An 11,810-nucleotide genomic window follows, 5' to 3' on the forward strand; every position below is an offset into this window, starting at 1 on the left:
CCGGCGCCCCGAGCTGCCCCGGCCGGGCCCGCGCCGCCCCGCCATTGTTCGTCCCCGGGGTGGCGGGCGCCGCGCGCGCGCGCCCCGGCCCGGCCGGCCCTCCCCGCTCCGTTAGAGGGCGAGGCCGCCACACACCCCCCAGCCGGGCACGTCGGCCTCGGCGCTCCGGGGAGCCGCTCCCGGAAGTCCCCTCGCCCTCCCTTCCCGCCTTCCGGCCGGCCCGGAGCAGGGGAACTTTGTGAGAAGTTCTGAGACCGCGCGAGCGGAGGAATAGGGCTCCCGCTGGCCCCATCGCCACCTTCCCTGGTCACACTGCCCGGAAGTAGGGAGGGGAGCGGAAGTTCGAATGGGGGGGAAGGGGATTTCCGGGCGGGAGGGCACCGGATATAGGGGTTTGGGGCTTAAGGGGGGAGAAGAAGGGTTCCCGGGCTGTCTGGGCTCGGAGACCGCCCGGCCCCGCGCTTGAGAACTTGACTGAAGTGGAGAGCCCCCAGTGGTCTGCTTCCGCATCTGGGGGCGTAGGTACCTGGGCCCAGCGCGAGGCTACCGGGAGACCCAGGCGTCCGGGCTCCCAGCGACGCCTGCAGAACCTTTGACCAAATAAGGGCAAAGTTGCTTCTCCCTCCCTCCCTACCCCTCCCTTCCCCTCTCTGCTTCTGCTTTTCCTGAAGGACTGTTCTGAGCATCCAGGCTCCCTTCGATCACTGATTGGTTTTGGTTTTCAGTACCCCGCATTTTCTTCCATTGCTTTCCGTATTACACACGGAGATCTGGGTCTAAGGGAGAACGTTATCCTTTGCTCTCTGGCCCCTAGGTTTTAGGATCATGAACATTCTCTGCACTGCCCACAGTGCTCCTCCCTCCCCCCCAACCATTGATGGGGGTTATGAAGCGCCTTCACCCTCAACTTCGGGGTAAATAAGTGGGTTTTTGGAGGACAAGTTAAGCCTGTGCACTAACCTAACGAGGTGATTGATTTTTCTAGCCAGCTGAGGTTGGTGTCCTGGTAAGCAAAGACCGATCAGGTATTTTCGTGAATGGGCTGACACTTGGGGGCCAGAAATGCTCTGTGATCCGGGACTCGCTGCTGCAGGACGGGGAGTTTACGATGGATCTTCGTACCAAGAGCACCGGAGGAGCCCCCACCTTCAACATCACCGTCACCATGACCGCCAAGAGTGAGTCTGCGTGTGACCGCGGGCTTCTGTGCTTCGGCAACGTGAGGGCTGCAGGGCAGCGCCTTACTGTCTGCTACGTGCGGGAACTCTGGATAGCCTTGGGCTCTGCCTCTGGTGCCCACCTTAGAAAGAAACTAAATTACATTACCTCTTTAGTCCCTGCCTGCCTCCTGCCTGCCTGAGATTAGTTTGCTTGGAGCACATTGTTGGGATCTTAAGTCAGCTTTTGGCTGTGACCTTGGGTTCCCTAAGAGCTTAAGAGGTAGTAAGCTCATCCACAGCAGCGCCTAGGCACAGTTAAGCTTGATTTTTTTTTTTTCCTCCTCCATTGAAAAGCTCTATTGTCTTAGGGTGACTGACAGCCTGCGTGTGTGAGAGGAGGGAGGGCCGAGGTTAGGTTACAGCCCCCGGGGCTGGACAGCTGCTCAACAGCTGGCAGGGTTGAATTGTAACACCTGGGTCCTAGCCTCCTTTCTCTTTCCTCCAGCGCTAGTCCTGCTGATGGGCAAAGAAGGTGTCCATGGTGGTTTGATCAACAAGAAATGTTACGAAATGGCCAATCACCTGCGGCGTTCCCAGTACTGACCTCATCTGCCCCTCCCCCACCACTCCCTACAGCTTTTGCACCCCCTCTTTCCACACACACACCATTATTTTTTGGGCCATTACCCCATTTCCCTTATTGCTGCCAAAACCACATGGGCAGGGGGCTGGGGCTGGATGGACAGATACCTCCCCCTACCCATACCCCTCCTGTGTGTGTTTGGAAAATTTTTTGTCCTTTTTTTTTTTTTTCTTTTTCTGAATAAAAAAAGATTCTACTAACAAGGTTCTGTGTGGTTTGGGATTGGGGCATAGATGGCAACAGGCACTGCTACCCACCTTCAGTGAGTGTAATTCTTGGCTGTGTCCAGCCTGAACCCTTTGTATCATGTCCCATTATTCTGCTCTTCTCAGGCCCCAGGACTAGGATGTTCTGCCATGTGCTAAGGCAGGCAGGCAGCCTAGGGCCCTCTACAGGGACATTTCCATTGCAGCCCAGCTGAGTTTGTAATGGAACACAGCACAGCCATCCAGGCCAGAGAATGGTCCAAGCCTCCGGGTGAGGCAGGGCCACCTGAGTCATCATGTGGGCCCCTCCCCTCCCTGAGTCACAGCAAACTTGCAGCTGGGGCTTTCCCCCTGGCAAGTTAATCTTCCATGTGATTCTTTTCTAGAACTTCACCTGCGTAAAAATGATCTTAACCTTCATCCACAGAAGAAAAAAAAAAAACAAAACAGTTTTATTAACCGAAGAAGTGAAGACCATGTCCCTATGGCTCCCAGCTCCTCAACAGAAAGAGGCTCAAGAATCTGGAGTGGAAATGTCCCCTATCCCTCAGCTTATTAGACTGGATAACAGTGTGCAAATAGGTCACCAGAGGTGACCAGTTTGGGAGTATCAGGCCAGGGCAGCAGATGAAGGAGAAGGTGGGGGATCTGTGGAAGGCCCAGGAAAGACTGGGGGGGGCTGGGGCTAGGGATCCAAAGGAAGTGGGAACAGTAGGGCTAGAGCCCAGGAGCGGGGTCCATTCTGAGGCAGGTTGGTCCCTCGGCTCCCCTTCATCACCTTCCTCTTGCCCTTGAGTTTCTTCCTGCTCCTCATCCCCAGGTCCCCGATGGACAGGCTGTTTGCAAATAGGGCAGGTCTTCCGGGTCTGAGTGAGCCAGGGGTCCACACAGCGACTGTGGTAAGCTGTGGAGATGAACACGTGAAGCGCCTGGTCACCGCAGGCAGGACCATAGGTGTGGATACAGGTAGTGCGTAGCCTTACCATGTGCACAGGGAAGCACTCTGAGCTTGTCCCCGTCCTCATACTCATCCAGACAGATTGCACAGACATCATACTGATCTCCTGGAGAAGGAAAGGACTCACTGAGCCACTCAGAAAGGACTAAAACCTATAAAACTGATTTTGAAGACCTTGGCGCAGATAAGGGAAGTGGGTTGGGGGGGGGGGGAAGCAGAAGTGGGGGGGGCAAGGCTTTTGCTATAACCTTATATGGTCCTGGAGGCTCTGGGCTCCGTAAGCCAACCCTCACCTGCTCTGAGTCCTCCTGACTCTCTCTCTTTCTCTTTCCACAGCCCCGTACACAAGGTCAAAAATGCACTTGTTCATCTTTCCACCTCCTTTGCTGGTGGGTAAAAGGCAAGCAAAGGTGGCATCTTTCCTGATCTCCATACCCTCTATTCACTAGGCTTAAAACTCCTTCAAGATGAGGCCAGCTATGAGAAAGGTCCCCTACCTGTGCCTTACCTTTTTGATAGTCATGCGTAGGAATCTGTTTCAGCTGCTCTTTGGTAAGTCGATTCCGCTGGAGTCTTTTCCGGTGCTGGATACAACGAACTATCTAGGAGTGAGGGAGCAAACCGGGTTTAAGAAAAAGCTGGAAAATCCTCCCATCTCCAGATCAGTATGGCCTTATAAACTCTGTCCTCTGCTTACCAGTACTGCTCCCATGGCCAAAACCAGCAGTCCTACAATCCCAGTGAAAGGAATGAGGTAATAGCCCAAGGGGAAGCTACTGTCTGGAACCAGAAGCACCCGGGCCCTGAGGAAAGAAAGACGAGCCTCAGGCCAGGCTTGGGACAAGGCATCAATGAGGAGAAAGACGACGCAAGGAAGGCCCTGGGCCTGGTAAGGCTTGGGCTCCAGGCTGGCAAGGAACAGGGAGGGAAGAATGGAAAGCAGGCACGTGTCCTACCCCTTCTCATAGACAAAGAGGGCTCGGAGGTACTCTGCGCTTCTCTCTCCAATAAACACAGATGGGATCCATATCTGCTGTTGGATTTCCTCTGCGGGGAACAGAGTCAGGGTTTAGCCTTCCCTTCCTCACTCCCTGGAAGTGGCTTCTGCCACTTTGCCAGTCCTCCCACTGCACGGCACCCGGTGGCGTGGCCTCCTCCAGCCTCACCACTATTCCACACCATGTTCAGCAGCTCATTGGAGTTGACGTTGTGCACCACAGCTGCCCCATAGCCAGCCTTCTGAGCGTTCAGGACCTGAAGGCACAGAGCGGGGGCCAGAGTGTAAACCATGCCTTTCTTCAGCCCTCCCGCCATTCACCCTCTTTACCAGCTCCCGTTCCCCATTTAGCAACCTTGAGGTCAAAGTTGCAGTCAAATCTCCGAAGCAGTGCGATAAAGACTGAGCCGTTGACTGGGGCGGAGGGTGGAGGGGCAATGGGGCTGCAGGCATTTTCTGGGTGGGCCTCCACAAGGAACCCCTGAGGGAGGAAGGCCAACAGTTGGGCTTTTCACCTTTAGTTCTCCCACAGGGCCTACCCAACACAACACTACACACGTGACCTGTGCTCTCACTCTCAGTCTGAGCAGCCCACCCAAACTACATCTCAGGCAGGCCTGCTGGTACGTGCATTTCATTCCAGCACTTAGAACACAGCAGGCAGACAAGTCTACTTGAAGGCCAGCCTGGTCTACACAGTGAGTTCTTTTAGAGAGACTCCTTCTCAAGTTCTAGGCTAGTTTAACCCTGCTTTTCAGTTTCCCACTGATAACAGTTCAGCTGGCTACTCATTCATGTCATTTTCACTAAGTTTTTTCACATTTGTCTTTCAAGTATGTAACAGTCAATTTGTTTCATTTTCAATTGCTTCTTTTGCAAACAACTGCATAGTTCTTGCTGTGTGGCCAGAGCTTTCTAATGAGTTACTACAGGCATGCTTATCTCACTTGTTGACACAACAGCAGTAAGTTTATTTCTATTACCCGTTTTACTCAGAATCTACAAAAGGCTGTGCACAGCCATACAAACAAGCAGCTCCAGAGGCACTACTGATAAACACCTGCTTTTTATCTTAACCCACTCTCAGCCTCCCTCTTCAACTTGGGAGTTCGAAGCGTGGACACTGCCTTTCACCTTTAGATGCTGGACTATGAACTTAGGTTTTTGTTTTGTTTTTGACGCTCGTTGTGTTGCAGGAGATTCAACGAGAATCTCACTTATGCTTGGTAAGCAGCCTACCACTGAGCTATTTCCACAGCCCGAAGAATTCCGTTGCTAACTCGACTATTTCCGACTACCCCGCACAGGCTAACTATAGGGAAACGGAGGAAGTATCACCTGGAGTCCCTCCTCGCTCAGGGCGGCCCCAAATAGGGCTGGGAGGTCTGCAAAGTCCATGCTGGCATTGTGCTCTGAGGTCTGCAGACAAAACAGTCCATTTTTGTCTTCAGCCTGACCCCTCCTCAGCACCCTTCCCCCACCAGCCCGGCAGACTCACCGCTCGAATAAGCCCTCGGATAGGGGCTGCTCCCCACAGCACGGTAGCCACAACAACAGGAAGCGGGAAGGCCGCGGGGTGCATGGCAGCGGGAGGGGTAGCTCGGAGGTGGCGTCCTGACAGCAGGAGCGGAAGCCGAGTTCTGCGCCCTAACCTTCAGGATCCCAGGGGTCCAACCACCCCCGGTCCCACTTCTCAACTACATGAGGACGTCGGGGAAGGGGCTCCCACTCGGGAAGTGAGCTCTCAAGGCAGCTCGGTGGAGCCGGGGGGGAGACAACGTATCTTTCTCTGGGACACAACTAGAGCGGAGACCAGAAACGAAGGCAAACAGGTACCAGAAAAACTTCTGGAGGGCGGGGGAACCTCGAAGAGGTGGGACTTCCGGCCAGGTAGGCCGTCTTCCCAGCCCCAGGAAAGGGTTTCCGGCCAGGAGAGGCCGCCGCCGGTATTGGCCGCTCAGGACGGACTTCCGGCCCCAAAGGCCGGTGGGAGGGCGTGCTCGACGCGGAGAGCGCGCCTGCGGGGCCGGAGGGAGCTCCGACGTCCAGGAGGCGAGCTGCTGCCCTCCGTGCCCGCCGTCTCGGAGCTGCCCTGTTTACCAACCTCTCCTCCGTCCGGCCGCCGCGGCACGTTCAAGTATCGCGAGAGTGCGCACACGCCCCACCCCCGCTGCTGAAACCTATCGCGAGAGGCCCCCGGCCCGAACTCGGCGGACTCGCCTGCTCTCGCGAGATTTGTGTACGAATTATTTTCCCGCGGTTCCAATTCGGGAGGGGCGGGAACTACAAGGTAGCGTCCTAGCTCGGCCACGCCCCTTCCCCCCACGCAGCAAGCCCCGCCTTGCTCCCGGCCGCCTTTGCGCCACGCGCCTGCGCCCGCCCCGGCCTCTTGCGGGAGCTAGACTTGCCTGTTGGAGGGGTGTGCGCGCGCGCCCTCGGCCTGTTGCGTGCTGGTGTCACCTTGGGCTTGAGCGGGTCTGCGTGTGCGCTGGACCCAAAGCCGAGGGCCATCAAGGGGCGATGGCGGCGACGGCGAGTCCCGGGACTGGCCAGATGGACGGGAAGCCCCGTACCTCCCCTAAGTCGGTCAAGTTCCTGTTTGGGGGCCTGGCTGGGTAAGCCCAGGCCCCAGGGATGGGAAAAAGGAGGAAGGGACGGGAGCAAGCAGCGGGGCCCAGTGCGTCTCAGGGGTATGTTGCAGTAAATCGAGCCGGTGCGGGGTCCCTGATGGGCTGCCACGATCTACTCACCCATTGCAGGGGCCCTCCTGGGCTGCGTTCAAGGGCCACTGCCCGGTGTTTCCACCATCATTGCTTCGCTGTGCCTGTTTGGGTGGCGGGTCTAAGTCCCTGAAGGCTTTGAGTGTCGACCTGCTTGGAGTCCTAAGGTTGTGGATGCCCGTCTCCGCTCTTCTTTAGCCTGTAGTCCTGGTTCTGCTTGGACCCTAAGGAAGGGGCTGCCTGAAGCATTTTGAGTTGCATGGTCTTCACTGGACAAGTGGACTTTTCTGGCACATGGCCCTTCACGCTCACACGTGCCACCGGCCTCCTGAATCCTTAGCTGCATGTCAGGCCCTGACCTTCGAAACTTCTTGCCTGCAGGTTGCAGTAGACACTGACAGAGCTGGAGCAGCTGACCTCTGCATCCTTTCCTCTTTTCTTCAGGATGGGAGCTACAGTTTTCGTGCAGCCCCTGGACCTGGTGAAGAACCGGATGCAGCTGAGTGGCGAAGGGGCCAAGACTCGAGAGTACAAAACCAGTTTCCACGCCCTCACCAGCATCCTGAAGGCAGAAGGGCTGAAGGGCATCTACACTGGGTACTGAGGCCTCAAGCCGGGAGGGAGGCTGTTGGCTGGCAGGCCTTGGGCCCGTGCTGACACTCTGCTCCTCAGGCTGTCAGCTGGCCTGCTGCGCCAGGCCACCTACACCACCACTCGCCTTGGCATCTACACCGTGCTGTTTGAGCGCCTGACTGGGGCTGATGGGACACCGCCTGGCTTTCTCCTGAAAGCCCTCATCGGGATGACCGCAGGTGCAACTGGTGCGTTTGTTGGGACACCAGCAGAGGTGGCTCTCATCAGGATGACCGCTGACGGCCGGTGAGTTCCAGGCCTCGCGGCGTCCCCATGCCTCAAACCTAGGGACCTTCGTTACTGTCCTTAGCCCCCATCTACAGCAGGGCGCGTTCCTGGTCAAGCCTCCCTTTCTTTGTTCCTGTGAACCCTGGGCTATCCTGATCTTGCTTTTCCCTGCCCTTCCCCCAGGCTTCCAGCTGACCAGCGCAGAGGCTACAAAAACGTGTTTGACGCTCTCCTTCGGATTGCCAGAGAAGAGGGAGTCCCCACGCTGTGGCGGGTGAGCGCAGAGGCTGGCGCTCGGGGCCTGCAGGCCAGATCTCCAGCAGTTCTGACTCTGTCTCCTGCCTCCAGGGCTGCATCCCCACCATGGCTCGAGCCGTTGTTGTCAATGCCGCCCAGCTCGCCTCCTACTCCCAATCCAAGCAGTTCCTACTGGACTCAGGTGAGGGAGTCAGAGCTCAGCACCCAGAGCCCCGCCTGGCCTGAGCCACCCGAGGGTTGACTGATGCCTTCTTTAACTCCCAGGCTACTTCTCTGACAATATTCTGTGCCACTTCTGTGCCAGTATGATCAGTGGTCTCGTCACCACTGCGGCTTCCATGCCTGTGGACATTGTGAAAACTAGGTGAGTCTATAGCCCAGAACCGGAGAGCTGTGAGGAGGCCTCCTTCTGTTCTCCATGCTCATTCGTTCTCCTTCAGGATCCAGAATATGCGGATGATTGACGGGAAGCCAGAATACAAGAATGGGCTGGTGAGGAGGCAGGGCTGGGGAGCTTGGGTCAGAGTGTGCTGGGTTGCCCGGGGAGGGAGAGGAAGGGTCTGGGTATAGGGGACAGAGTCCCAGAGGCCAGGTTCCAGTCCCAGCACTTGCCTGCCTGTCTGTCTAGGACGTGCTGTTGAAAGTGGTCCGCTATGAGGGTTTCTTCAGCCTGTGGAAGGGCTTCACACCGTACTATGCCCGACTGGGGCCCCACACTGTCCTCACCTTCATCTTCTTGGAACAGATGAACAAGGCCTACAAGCGTCTCTTCCTCAGTGGCTGACGTGGCAAAGCCCTGGGACTGGTGTGCCAGGGTTCCCAAGTCACCCACTGCTGCTACACTCGCTGTGCCCTGGGGCCTGGACTCTGCTGCCCTGGGCTTCTCTATTTATTTCCCTCCACAGTGTGGTTTCCTCCTTTGCAGTAAAGAACTCTACTCTGTTCTACCCCCTCCTCCAGCTTGCCATGCTTGGCCTGATGCTTAGGCTCATTCTGTCCCTGGCCGTTCCTGGGGTCACCTAAGAAACCCTCTGAGGATTTCTGGTCTCCTCTTGGGTGTTAGTTTCAGGGTGTGCAAGACAGCAGATCCCTCTTTCTGGGGAAACCAAAGCAGAGCTGAGGAGACAGGAGAGAGCAGAAGCCATCAAGGTGTCCAAAGGGTCTGTGGTGGAAGGATGTGGCCTTCCTCCTCCCAAGGACTTAATCAATAAATTGATTGATAACACCAACCCCAACTCTGGATCATCTTGAGGACCGTAGGGGGAGCTGACTGCACGAAGAAGCTGATGTCTGGAAAACAAACTGGAGTTTTTAACAAAAACCATTAAAGAAAATCACCTACTGGTTTTATGAAAATGATACCTAAGTAAGTCATACCTCAGCAGCTGACAGAAGAAAAAAACTGGCCCTTGTGCAAGCCATTTGCCCAGAAGTACAGCCGAGTCACAGATCATATCAGTTCTGCCCTTTCAGCAAAAAGAGGGAGGGTATAACAAGTCTTAATTGGAAGTGGGGTATAGTGGTATATGCCTTTTATCCCAGCACCCAGGAGGCAGAGGCAGGCAGATTTCTGAGTTCAAGATCAGCCTGGTCCACAAAGTGAGTTCCAGGACAGCTGGGACCATAGAAAGAAGTCCTGTTTTGAAAAAATCAAAACAAACAAAAAAAACCCCAAAGCTGATTTTGACTTCTGTGTGCTGGGGCCATTGAGCTTGAGAGAGGGGCCCAGTGCTCTTGAGGGTACACACTGGAGTCAAACCCCAGGATTTGGGCAAGAAGGAATATTGATCAGAAACTGGATTGCCTGGGGAAAGTGACTTTTCCCCCATTTATCTCTTAAGTGTGATTCCCAAGCCCTCCATAATCTTGCAAACTTCTTGGAGCATAAGGAGCTTCGGGAAGGTCAAACCAAGAGGAGAGCTAGGCGGTGAGGACGGCATGCCAAGCCAGAGAACAGGCAGGCAGCAGGTGCGAGCTGCCCCTTGGCAGAGCCCTAACAGGGAAAGATGGTGTTGCGGCACTCTGGCGCCCCTGCTGCTGCCTCCCCAAGCCTTCCATGCACACTGTGTCCTAGGCTACGAGAGGTGGCTGCGTGGACACGTTTGAAGCCCGCACCGTAAGGAGCTTATAAAGTCCAGCAAGAAGATGGCAGGGACGTTTGGGAATGGCTGTAGCAGAGGACTGCACGCTGCCCACCTCAGGAGAGACTTGTTGATGGTAGCAGAGAGGTAGAGGAGGACCACTGCAGGCACAGGTGGCCTGCAGATGGTTGCAGTGGTTCAAGCCAGCGCCATGCGAGCAGCAGCTGCGCTGGCGAGTGGGCGGCTTCATGAAGCCCTTGATGCCTCACCTCTAAGGCTTGTCCTGTACCTGGAAGGAAGAGTTCATGGCAGGAAAGAGATTCAGTCAGGCATGGGCAGGTCTTGAGCCATCTGGAAAAGGCAGTCAGTAGAGCCAGAGAAATGCAGCCTGCCTTCCCTCATTTGGGCCCAACCCCTGGATCGAACTGGACTGAGGCATGGAAGAAGCCCACACTACGAGGTTAACAAGTGGCAGAGTTGATCGGGGTGGGGGTGGGAGTTGCTGTTAACGTCCGGCTTTGAAAACAGACCTGACACTCTCCAGTCAAACCCGATAGACACATCTTTCCCGATTGTACAGTTGTGTTCTGGAGGCTGTGGGTCCGAGGACTGCCCAGCTGCGGGCTGCAGGAAGCAGGCTCTAGCCCTGCCCCTTGGCTCTAGGACGTTTTCTGTTCTGGAGTTGCTGCTTGGGTAGCCTGGTGGGTACCTGACCCCCACAGAAGAATTGCCAAGGCAGAGGAAGTGCCCTTCTACCTTCCCACCCTCAGCTACAATAGAGGATAGGGCAGTTGGGACTTTGGGAATTCTTTTAACAGGTGCTTCAGACATTTCAATCTCTGCAAAAAAAGGTACATTTTCATTTAAAATTTTTTTATTATACAAACAGTAATGCTGGTGGGAACCAGAGTGTCAAACAGGGAAGAGGTGAGCTGATAGGTAGGGAGAGTGCCTCCATACTAACGTCTCCCGGTTTTCTTCCAAGTGTGAGCCGACGGGAGCCCGCACTGTTTCTGTCGCTTTTCTGCCTCGTTTTCCCCAAAGGTAGCAGTGGGCCTGTGGCCTAGCAGCGTTCTAGGCCAAAGGCTCCTCACCTCCTGGCCTCTTGGTTTATGAGGTCTGGGTTTGAGTGCCTGGAGGTGAGGAGGGGCCTTCAGGCAAAGGAGAAGTAAGTAGGCGCTTCTGTGACGTCCAGCCCCACCCAGCTAGGTCCCGGGAGTCCACTGAAGTCTGGCAGCCTCACAGGCTGTGGCCTGAGTATCTCACGGCCACTGTGCCCAGGAGGTCCTCACCACGACCCTGACTCAGAGCTGAGGGCCGTCGTCCTGCGACAAGAGGCCCCACGCGCCTGTTAGGCCTCACCCACAGGGAAAGACTAGAACGGAAGGTGGGGAGAGACCCCTGCAGGAAGAGCAGCCCGGCCCGGGGCACGGTCACTTGCCTTGCCCTTTGCACCTCCACACTGGCAGTGTGTGTCCTTGTGGACTCACTCTGGCCCGAGGCCAGAGAGTGTGGCTTCACCTGCCAGATCCAGGTCAGCAGCAGGGCGAGCACCACGCAGGCAGACAGGAGCCAGAGAAGACCCAGAATATAGGAGCCCAGCGGGAGGAGGCAGCAAAAGTCGGAATGGAGAAAAGGCTCGTTTTTGGGGGTGTCAGAATTTGTTTGAGCCATCATTTGGAAGTTGAGGAGGCTGTTCCAGTCCGGGGTTGCTGTGGTGGATGCTAAGGTGGGGAGTGGGGTGACTTCTGTGGTGAAGAGCAGTAAGTTGGTCTCAGTTGGGCTAGACTCTGGAGAGGCTAGCGGGGTGCACACTGGGCTGACAGTGGGCGCTGGGGAGGTTGGGGTGGTGCTGCTGGGCTCTAGGGTAGCCGGCGGGGAAGTGAAAGGCGCTGGGGAGGTCGGGGTGGGGGTGTCGGATACTGG

At 56.1% G+C, this 11,810-nt stretch overlaps 4 protein-coding genes across 4 annotated transcripts in view; 2 read left to right on the forward strand and 2 right to left on the reverse strand.

Moving 5' to 3' along the window:
• Positions 1-985: 985 nt before the first annotated feature.
• Positions 986-2,006, forward strand: Pfn1 (profilin 1; the record flags this gene model as incomplete). Its single annotated transcript, XM_055594071.1, is given in 2 exon segments — positions 986-1,178; positions 1,666-2,006. Coding segments are annotated over 2 exon segments (291 nt in total), but the record flags the coding sequence as incomplete, so codon positions are not given.
• Positions 2,007-2,438: 432 nt separating this feature from the next.
• Positions 2,439-6,143, reverse strand: Rnf167 (ring finger protein 167). The gene is given in 10 exon segments (XM_055594063.1): positions 2,439-2,685; positions 2,687-2,913; positions 2,993-3,073; positions 3,476-3,569; positions 3,665-3,770; positions 3,924-4,014; positions 4,134-4,221; positions 4,320-4,445; positions 5,303-5,383; positions 5,463-6,143. Coding segments are annotated over 10 exon segments (1,044 nt in total). The 5' UTR covers positions 5,547-6,143; the 3' UTR covers positions 2,439-2,619.
• A 190-nt stretch (positions 6,144-6,333) lies between these two features.
• Slc25a11 (solute carrier family 25 member 11) lies at positions 6,334-9,032 on the forward strand. Its single transcript, XM_055594065.1, has 8 exons — positions 6,334-6,579; positions 7,129-7,281; positions 7,357-7,563; positions 7,729-7,819; positions 7,894-7,984; positions 8,068-8,167; positions 8,244-8,295; positions 8,432-9,032. Exons 1-8 carry the CDS (start codon positions 6,485-6,487, stop codon positions 8,585-8,587), a joined length of 945 nt encoding a protein of 314 aa, XP_055450040.1. The 5' UTR covers positions 6,334-6,484; the 3' UTR covers positions 8,588-9,032.
• Positions 9,033-11,123: 2,091 nt separating this feature from the next.
• The window catches only part of Gp1ba (glycoprotein Ib platelet subunit alpha), a 5,749-nt gene continuing 5,062 nt past the window's right edge, over positions 11,124-11,810 (reverse strand). Inside the window, 1 exon segment of the mRNA XM_055594058.1 lies at positions 11,124-11,788. Coding sequence (XP_055450033.1) covers positions 11,124-11,788 — 665 coding nt within the window.

The sequence above is a fragment of the Psammomys obesus genome, unplaced genomic scaffold (assembly GCF_907164565.1).
Source record: "Psammomys obesus unplaced genomic scaffold, mPsaObe1.curated_primary_1811, whole genome shotgun sequence".
In the NCBI taxonomy this organism is placed as follows: domain Eukaryota; kingdom Metazoa; phylum Chordata; class Mammalia; order Rodentia; family Muridae; genus Psammomys; species Psammomys obesus.

Coding starts and splice junctions, on each gene's coding strand:
- Slc25a11 (XM_055594065.1), top strand. CDS start 6,485: ATGGCGGCGACGGCGAGTCCCGGGACTGGCCAGATGGACGGGAAGCCC. Junction 7,564..7,728: donor AGGATGACCGCTGACGGCCG/GTGAGTTCCAGG, acceptor CCCTTCCCCCAG/GCTTCCAGCTGACCAGCGCA. Junction 8,168..8,243: donor GTGGACATTGTGAAAACTAG/GTGAGTCTATAG, acceptor GTTCTCCTTCAG/GATCCAGAATATGCGGATGA.